General features: G+C 40.8%; 1 protein-coding gene and 1 long non-coding RNA gene across 7 annotated transcripts in view; one reads left to right on the forward strand and one right to left on the reverse strand.

Moving 5' to 3' along the window:
• The window catches only part of pvalb6 (parvalbumin 6), a 122684-nt gene that overhangs the window by 70545 nt on the left and 42403 nt on the right, over positions 1-9736 (reverse strand). For 3 of the 6 annotated variants that reach the window (XM_070542836.1, XM_070542835.1, XM_054750696.2), the window contains one exon: positions 1108-1252. The exons of 1 other annotated variant lie outside the window; for it this stretch is intronic. In XM_070542836.1, coding sequence (XP_070398937.1) covers positions 1108-1171 — 64 coding nt within the window. In that variant the 5' untranslated portion in view covers positions 1172-1252. Of the gene's footprint in view, positions 1-1107; positions 1253-5046; positions 5140-9736 lie in introns of all 6 variants that reach the window. 2 more of the 6 variants (XM_070542834.1, XM_070542832.1) reach the window with 1 other exon arrangement.
• Positions 5055-8841, forward strand: LOC139062196 (uncharacterized). The gene is made up of 4 exons (XR_011515779.1): positions 5055-7376; positions 7616-7722; positions 8237-8342; positions 8420-8841. It is a non-coding gene; the product is annotated as an uncharacterized lncRNA (long non-coding RNA).

Genomic DNA, 9736 nt, shown 5'->3' on the forward strand with positions numbered 1-9736 from the left:
CAGTCTGTAAAAAGTTTCCTACATAAGGAACCCAGCAGGTTGCATTGAGTCACTGTCTAGTGTCACAGTTTTTACAGCAATCCTCATACTACACAAGCATGCAGTGACAGTGGAGAGGAAAACTCCCTTTTAACAGGAAGAAACCTCCAGAGGATCCTGGCTCAGTATAAGCAGCCATCCACCACGACTCACTGGTGATGGAGAAGACAGGATGGAGCCTGATAACTAAAAGATCTGCATCCACTCCTATTTTTAGATATTCTGGGAACCACCAGTAAACCTGCAGTCTGAGAGCGAAGTGCTCGGGAACGTATGGAACAATCAGATCACTGATGTATGATGGAGCTTGATTATTAAGAGCTTTATATGTGAGAAGAAGGATCTTAAATTCTATTCTGAATTTAACAGGTAGCCAATGTAGGGAAGCTAAGGCAGGAGAGATATGATCTCTCTTTTTAATTCTCATCAGAGCTCTAGCTGCAGCATTTTGGACAAGCTGAAGACTTTTAACTACATTCTGTGGACTTCCTGAGAGTAATGAATTACAGTAATCCGGTCTTGATGTAATAAATGCATGAACTAGTTTTTCAGCATAACTCCTGGAAAGGATGCTTCTAATCTTAGCAATATTCCGGAGGTGGAAAAAGGAAGTCCTACAAACCTGTTTAACGTGAGATTTGAATGACATGTCCTGGTTGAAGATAACACCAAGGTTCCTTACTTTGTTCTCGGAGACGAATTTGATGCCGTTCAGGTCAGGTGATTGACTAAGCAATTTCCTTTTCTGAATTTCAGATCCAAAGATAAGAACTTCGGTCTTGTCTTGATTTAAAAGCAGAAAGACTGCTAGCGGTTAGCATTTTCGGTTCCAATAGAGCAGAGGAGCAGCAAACTGCTTACTGTTACTTCAAAGGCCAAATTCACTGAGACATTATTTTTAATTCATTATTTTTGAAATCCAACCAGTCACTGAGTTTCACATGCAGACTGATTGTGAAAATGGTTTTCTAGCCCTAATTCCTGCATCAGCCACCGATCAGGTCAGAAAAAGCCACACAGATTGACGTCACTGGAAATTTTCAATCATGGTTTCAATCATGGACTCACCCATCTTGGCTCGCGACGGGGAAGGCTGTTGATGATTTGCTGTCCAGGAGAGAGTAGAGCACATCTTGGCTAGTAACTGTTAGCATTAGCAACCCCACAACATGGCAGAAATCTTCTAGGTTATGGTGGAGATGAAACATGAATGCTGCAGAGTGAAGAGAAGCAGTGGAAGAGTTGTGTTGCTGTTAGCCAATCGAACTCCAGATCCTGCTGTGTTCTGCTCCCCAGTCCTCTCACTAAGTTCTACTTCCTGAAACAGGAGCGCCAGAGCTCACAAGGCCTTCATTTAAACCACAGCAGATATATTAAAATAATGAGTAAATGAGAGCTTTACTATATTTTTATTTCTACGATTCATGTATAAAACAGTCGTTTGCACAAGTGGTTCCTTTTTTATACTTGTGCCCATTTTTAAACAATTTTGTTGTTTTTTTTCCCCCAAAAAAATTAAATTCCCAAAGCGACTTCAAACTGAGCTGATGCCAGATGGCCCATTTAGTTTTCTCTTGATTACAGTAATGTGTATGTGTGCCTTTGTCTGTGATCGCTTTACCTTAGTGGGCAAAATATCCCCTGCAAATTCCCCGTTTATTTACACCTCTGCAAATGGTTTGGGGAATAGCTTAAATTTAAAATCAAGCCCCATTCATCTTAATAGATTATGACAGCCATAAGAGGGCTATAGGGAATACTAATGTGATGCATTTGTCTTTCTTTTGTGGCCTTGTTGAGCTGTGGCACTCTGTAGCCAGCAAAGATTTGCTTTAGTCAAGGTGACTGTTTATTTTTTATAGGACACTTCAGCTGAGAGGAAGTGGAGCGAAAACACTCAAGTCATTCTCTACTTTTTTAAAAGTAGTTTTTCTCATTAATTTTGCAGTGATTGCTGATAACATCCGTCTAGTTTCACAACTAATCAACCGTGGAAGGCTTAAAAAGAGTCGTTTCGCTCCAGGGATTCTTCGCTTTCATTTTTGTTTTTTGTCAAAGTGCACCATGCACCTCAACACTGCAAGAAAAAGAAAACAGGAAATGTTTCATTTGGGTAGAGGGGACAGGTGAAGTAGCGACACCCTAACCCTAAACCCGAAGCTCTACAAAAACAGATTGTTCAAAAAAGCTGAAACTAAAGCATAGAAAAAAATATTTATACTTTGAAGTCAGGTTCTTTGGCGAAAATAATTTAAGCTTTGAAGATCAGGTTGAAGAAACTGAGATTGACATGCTAACAGCTAGTCCAAATGTAGCAAAGACCAAAGAGAATTTTTGTGTTTTTATTGCTAGTTTATACTTTGAGAGCATCATATCGACCTTTGACCCAATCCTTCCCTTTAGACAAGCTTCTGGATTCACGATTACCGTAATGCCTCCAAAAATTGTTATACCAGATATTCCTTCTATGCTGGGAAGCATTTTGGGATCGTTCCAGTCACATGAAACATTTTCTTGATCTGAATTTTGAGGACAAACGAGCAAAGTCATTTCTCCACATTCCAAAGTTAAGTTTGATCCCAACCGGTGAAATTGTAAAATATGAACGGGGAATGTTTGTGTGTGAAATTGACTTGAGGGTAGTTTTTGCCATTTGGTCAACAGCAGACACCGTAGCACCAAAACCTTTACATCTTTTATTGCCACACAGAGGGGGTCGGTCAATTTTGCGTTCAACTTTATTCATCACAGGTTGGGTAGCTATAACGCCTGTCACATAAGACCCAACAGCACTAAATCTAACAGAAAAGGAGCTTCTCAGCTGAAACCGACCCACAATTGTGTTATAATGACTTTAATGTTATGAGCTCATCCATCCTAAAGAAAAATCCACTTATTGACGACTCTTTTTTTTATTCTTTTCCCCAGACATACAGGCGTGTTCTCCATCAGTTTAATTCATGTACATTACCTCCTCGTTAGCCCGACGGTGTTTCATGTTACAGCAGCAGATTGTGCAGCTCCATTAACCTGCAGCAACACGTTTGTCCCATCAGATTGTCTGTATCTAATGATTATTTTTAGTGTACAGCGCCTTGTTTGGTTGTAATGCCTTGTGAATGCGCTTTATAAATAAAATTGGATTGGATTATTTGTTGTTTCACTTCTCAGTTTAACGGTTTTTATTTCAGCTGATTTAATTTGTTGGAATTGCCAGCAGAACACTTTTTTATCGACCTGCATTGTTTGACTTCCTGGGGAAAAAAAAGACTAAACAGGAAGCATGTTGCTTCCTGCTGCTTCACTCGACTAAATCACGTAAATCACAGAAAAGCACCTGGATTAAATACGCTGTCTATTTATTAGTTATTTATTTTTATTTAGATAAATGATGAATGGTTTAAAGAGCAAGTTCAATGAGAAACTGCGTTTTACTTGTTTTTTTTATATATATATAAGGTCGGTCATTCTGACTCGAACATACAGGCTAAACATGAAAACAGTCTTCTACTCCGATGGGGCAGCAGTAGCTTCCAGTAATCGGAAGGTTGCAGGTTCGATCCCGGCTCCGGACAGAGAATTCTGCTGTTGTGTCCTTGGGCAAGACACTTAACCCACCTTGCCTGCTGGTGGTGGTCGGAGGGTCCGGTGGCGCCTGTGCTCGGCAGCCTCGCCTCTGTCAGTGCGCCCCAGGGCAGCTGTGGCTACATTGTAGCTCATCACCATTAGTGTGTGAATGTGTGTGTGAATGGGTGAATGATACACTGTAGTGTAAAGCGCTTTGGAGTCCTTACTCTGAGAGGCGCTATACAAGTGTGGGTCATTATCAGTTATCATTCCTGCGTTAGCCACCAGAAGAAAGAAGACGAGGAAACTCTCAGATTAGAAAAGTCTGATAATTACTCATGAAACCATAAATGAGCATTCATGGACTCGTCCATCTTGGCTCACGACGGAGAAAGCCGTTGTTGGTTTAGCGTCCAGAAGAGAACAGAGAACGTCTCGGCTAGCAGAAGCTAACTGTTAGCGTTAGCAACTCCTTCAGGCTTGTGTTATTTGTGGAGATAAAACATCTTAATCACAAAGCAAACTGAGTCAGTGGTAGAGTCACGTTGCTGTTAGCCAATCAGAGGCAAGATGTCCAAATATCAGGAAATAAGAGTCCAAATCCTGCCACCTGCTGCTCATCTCTCATCCGGTTAACTTCTACTTCCTGAAACAGGAGCGCCAGAGCTTTTGTCACACCGATCGACTCACAAGGCATTCATTAATACGAGAGACCACTGCAAATGTGTTGAAAAAAAAAACAGTGAACTTGGTCTTTAATATTTTATCATTTGTGTTTTTATGCATTCATTTATGTATTTGTTGTTTTTGTCATTTGTTTTTATGGAGATGTTTGTTAATTCATTCGGTCAATACATTTATTTGTTTATGTATTCCTTAAATATTGGTTATCTGGTTATTTATTCATGTCTTTCCCTCATGTATTCCTAAAATGTAAACATGTATTAGTTAATATTATATTCAAATATAGTATTTTATATCTAGTTAGTTTGATGCGTTTCTTTAATAATCTGAATCCAAACCTTTCTAAAAATATACTTTAAAAAAACAAAAAATAAACTTTTATGAATAAGTTATTGTCTGCAGTTTGTTTATGAGAATCTAGTGAAGTGTGTTTTTATTTTGTTTAGAACAAAAATATGTTTTTGTTGTTTTTATTGTTGGCCACGAGGTGGCAGAAGGGAGCCTGAAGTGAGTTTTCTGTTTGCTCTAAAGTCCTATTTGTTTACTTGTTTTACTGTGTAAATAAATTTTCTGCAAACTGCGTAAAACAAAAGGAGAAAATAAAACTTTGCAGCAATAATGAATATTTATCTGTTCTCTGGTTGTTTGACCGCCTCTGATGAAGCATCATGAAAACAGAGAAGTCATAAAACAGATGAGCAGCGTCAGCTGGCCTGTTTCATCCTAACGTTGAATCAGGTTCACTCAGTGACTTACTGACAGTATGGATGGTTAGTCAACTTCATCAGCGTCACACTCGTCAGTTTCTCAACCCCAGCGAGTCCTGAGGCTTTGAGTTCCTCCTTGTTTCTGAAAAGGAGAAGGACTCTGGTTTTTCTCTGTAAATCCTCCAGAGAAAGCATCTGTTGTGCTCCTGCCTGCACGCCTGGACTCCCGCCAGACCCACCGTCAAACGTTCAGAGCCAACAGTTCCTTCGTTTTGTTCTGCAGTTAGATAAAAACACCAGACTCTGCAGGAATTAGTCTAATTGAAGACTTTGAAATGAATTTTCTGCACATGTTCATGTCACACATGGCTTGTGTGTGCGTTCATGTGTGAGAAGAAGAAATGAGGAATTGGTCTTGTTCTATCTTCACTCATCAGCGACTTTTCTCTGACGGAGGTGTGAAAACAATTAACTGGGCAGGAAGCCAAGAGGGCTACAAGTGTGAGAAGTTTTTCAAAAGGAGGAAATATTTTTGTCTGCGATGCACCGAGGTCTGCATGTCTCCACCGACTCGTTTCCACATTTCATGTGTAGAACTTGTGCGTTTGTCACAAATAAAAATATGAATATTTGAACTTTCTTTTGCATTTTTCCACATCGTTGGTTCTTTAAAACGATTTTACGCTGCTCGGCCCAAAAAAAGGCCACATGTCGTTGGACCGCCTTTACCTTTGACTACGACACACATTCGCTGCGGCGTTGTTTCGATAAGTTTCTGTAATGTCACCAGATTTATTTCCATCCAGTGTTGCATTAACCTTTCACCAAGATCTTGCACTGATGATGGTAGTCTGCCCGCTGCACAAATCCTTCTTCTCCAGCACATCCCAAAGGTTCTCACTGGGGTTAAGGTCTGGACTCTGTGGTGGCCGATCCATGTGTGAAAAGGATGTCTCACGCAACTTGAACCACTCTTTCACTCTCTGAGCCTGATGAATCCTGGCATTGTCATCTTGGAAAATGCCCGTGCCTTCAGGGAAGATGGAATAACCTGATCATTCAGGATATTCAGGAAGTCAGCTGACCTCATTACTGGAGAACATCCTGTAGCTAAACCTAGACCTGACAACCGGCAGCAAGCCCAGATCATAACACTGCCCCTACAGGCTTGTACAGTAGGCACTAGACATGATGGGTGCATCACTTTATCTGCCTCTCTTCCTACCCTGATGCACCATCTGTCACATCCACTCGGTGTTCATCCTCCACTTAGTTCCTTTCCTACAGATCTTCAGCCTGGAACTTCACTTCCCATCATTCCCCTCTCACCGCTCTTCCTCCTACGTCGTCATCGCCATTGATAAAGGGAGGAAATACAAGCCACATACTCAGTCATCGATTCAGGAATCTATGTCAGATATCCAAGCTATCCAGCTCATCCTAAAAGCCTACCAGCTGTTTATTCGAGCTTCTCTGCTCTTCAGGCATTTCGCCTCAGTTCCTTACTTTTCGGAAAAACGCCGCATTCCCGTTTGCACTTGGGTCCGGTGCCGTTGCTCCTAGATTAACTGCGTGGTTGCAGCTCCCAACGATCGTTTCTTCTGCATCTGGGTCTCTCACACCACCCACATCGGCGGTGTGAGAGACCCGATCATTACATCATCACCCTGGAACTGGGTCCATCTGGACTCATCAGACCAGTTTAAATAAGCGTTGGACTGTTTTCAACCCAGTTTTAGTCGTTTCTGAAATCTCCTGAGATGATTTCTTATGGGACTAGATTTGTGCCAATAGGATCAAGAAAAACACTTTGGAGAGCAAACAAATTTTAAGACACTGAGAGAAAAAACATTGGTTTCAAAAGAAAAACTTACGATCTGAATCAGATTCTTAAAATGATCAAGAAAAACACTTTGACGGTCAAACAAAAATTAAATAATTGACAGAACAAAAATATTGACTAAAGGAAAAAAACATGTTTCAAAAGTAAAACTTACGATCTGAATCAACTTCTTAAAATGAGTAACAAAGTATGTTTCCTTTTTCTGTTTGCCTCTATGTGTTTTTGTTATCAATGTCCTTAGTTTTGTTCTCGCTGCTCACAGCTTTGCTCTCACTACCAGATTTGCACTTACACTGTCTGGCTTTCTCCTTTGCAATCCCTGAGTTTTTGGTTGCAATTCTGACACAACCCTTTCGGGTGGGCGGGACTTCTGAGAAGTCCTCTCCCATAGGACAGTGGTTTCTCTTGAGTGACAGTTCAGTGACCTGGAAGTGATGTAGCCTCCAAGACATTTTTTTTCCACCTGGTCAACAACATGAATTTTGAGCCCCAAACACGTTATTTCTGCTGTCTGTGGTGTCTACTGAGGATCTAAAGTGAGTATTGATAATATATTTGATCTTTTCTTAGTTCATCTGTAAGTTAAGCCACTTTTTAAGTTGGTTTTAAGCAGATGTTAGCTCACTAGCTAGCTGCTAAGCAAGCCATTGTGCTAGCCTCAGGACAATGGTCTATTGTTCCAGAGACGTATTAAAAACTCATCTTAACATATTCATTACTGGTTTCATGGAATTAATTATTGCAGTTTATGTTAATAAGTTTGCTAATTTTTCAGGAACCTGTGGAACATCAGAGACTTTGCAGCTACTGGAGCTAACCTGTGTACTGCTAACTTGCTACAGAGGAAGCAGCAGAAAGCTGAGCTAACAGGCTGTTTTGCAGGTAAATACTCTTTTAGTGGAACTGCAGGACTTTTATGGTATAACTCAGACAGAATCTACATGAGCTATTGTGGGAAGACTTTTAAACTACATTTACACACACACACACACACACACATATATATATATATATATGCATTTTTTTATCCAAGTTACTTGGACGGGCTAAACAAGTTCATAGTTCTGCCTGCTCCTTTTTCGGTGAAACGAATGGATTTTATGATGTAACTCTAGTAAATCTATAGTAACCATAGTCTGGTGACAAGTGTCTAGTTTAGCTACATTTAGCTTAGCTGGAGTAATATAGTCTAACTCTGCCTCAACTGGTGACTTTTCTACTTCATTGTCAGCCAGACAAAATGTTGCTGCAGAGAAGCGCCCAAGGTACTGACCCCACAATAGAAAATCATAATGTCCACATTTATTTCCCACAATCTCAAACGTCACACTAAAACTAAACTTTTAGCTCTGATTTAATTATTTCCTTATTGATATCTGTTTTCCCTTTGTTGTAGGCAATCCTCGGGTGTCAGCAGGAGGTGACCACCTGCATAACGGAGCACCCTGGTTCTGAGCCAGTTGCACCTTTGTGCTGCTCTTTGGGGAGGAAATGCTCAGCAGGTTCAACAACTGTAAAATTGATTTTGTTCGTAGATTTTGTTTAGATCTCATACATCACCAGTTTTTCTTTCTTACAGACACATGCCTCCATGTGGTCAGGTGGTATTGGTGTGATCTGGGAGGGCACACTCATGTCGTCATCTCCTTGTGCCGTCTCCAGGATCATGATGGGATTTCTCTGTGCCTATAAAGCAGGAGTATTTACTTCTGGGCCTGGAGGGCCGGTATCCAGCACGTTTTAGTTTTAACTCTGTTTCAACACACCTGATTTCAGTCAGCAGATAATTAACAGGCTTCTGCAGAGCTGCTGCACAGGTAATTCAACCACTGATTCAAGTGTGTTGGAGCAGGGAAACAACTAAAATGTGCTGGATACCAGCCATCCAGGACTAGAATTGATACCCCTGCTATAAAGCCTTCCTCCCTCCTCTGGACTTTAAACATTAGTATTTTATTATGGTTTACCTGCTTTAGTAAATAAATCTCAATTTATAAATTTCCTGTTTTGGTGCCTGTCCATAAAATCCTGCATTAGACACCGAAAGCTGAATGGATGCCTTTCATTCACTTTCACATTCAATGTATTTTTAAAGATACACTTGAAATTAATATCAGCTGTTTAACAGAGTGGTGCAAAATAATCGCTGATGTCATGATTTTTGCAACAACCTGACCTTCATGCAGAGAAACTCAGGAGACAAATGAGCTAAAAACAGTTTATTAAAATTGATGAATGATTGAAGAGGTAACTGCTGGAGATCAGGAACCAGAAGCTTCTGCGAGGAAGAGCAGAGGTTAGTAAGAGGCAACAGGTCAGGTTTTTCTTAGACTGTGCAGGTAGCTTACAGAGACTGAGAAACGCCACAGAGATGGAGCCACAGGTTTTAGTGTTTAAAGATCAGAAGGCCCTGAGGTAAAATTGAGTGTTAGTAATGACTAAAGAATGACATACAAAAGGAAAAGTTTAGGTACTTAAGGTCTGAAGTTGTAGCGCAGACGGGAGACAGCAGAATGGTGGAGAAACAACCAGAAGTCTGGGAGAATGACAGCATGAGTAGCAAGCGGGTGAGCAGAAGGTAGTGGGTAAGCCGACTGCCAGTATGGTTGTGTGATCAGGAGCTTCAAGGAAAGAATTCCCATAGATCTGCATAGAAAATGAGAACGTAAGTTTGAAAAACGGCAGAGTCATGGGCTAGATATGGGTTAAAACTCTGATGAGTGACCAGCTACCAGCTTTTATTCAAGGATGGGGTTACAGGTGTGAGGATGTGCCTGCCCCATGAGAAGAGTTTTCAGGTAAGCCTCTCCATGGTGCTCTGCAATGGTGACTAGCAAGGCTAAGGAAGAGATTAAAGGGAACACAAACCCAGGACTCCAACCCAAACTCCTGACAG

This window comes from Nothobranchius furzeri, chromosome 12, assembly GCF_043380555.1.
Source record: "Nothobranchius furzeri strain GRZ-AD chromosome 12, NfurGRZ-RIMD1, whole genome shotgun sequence".
Taxonomy (NCBI): Eukaryota; Metazoa; Chordata; class Actinopteri; order Cyprinodontiformes; family Nothobranchiidae; genus Nothobranchius; species Nothobranchius furzeri.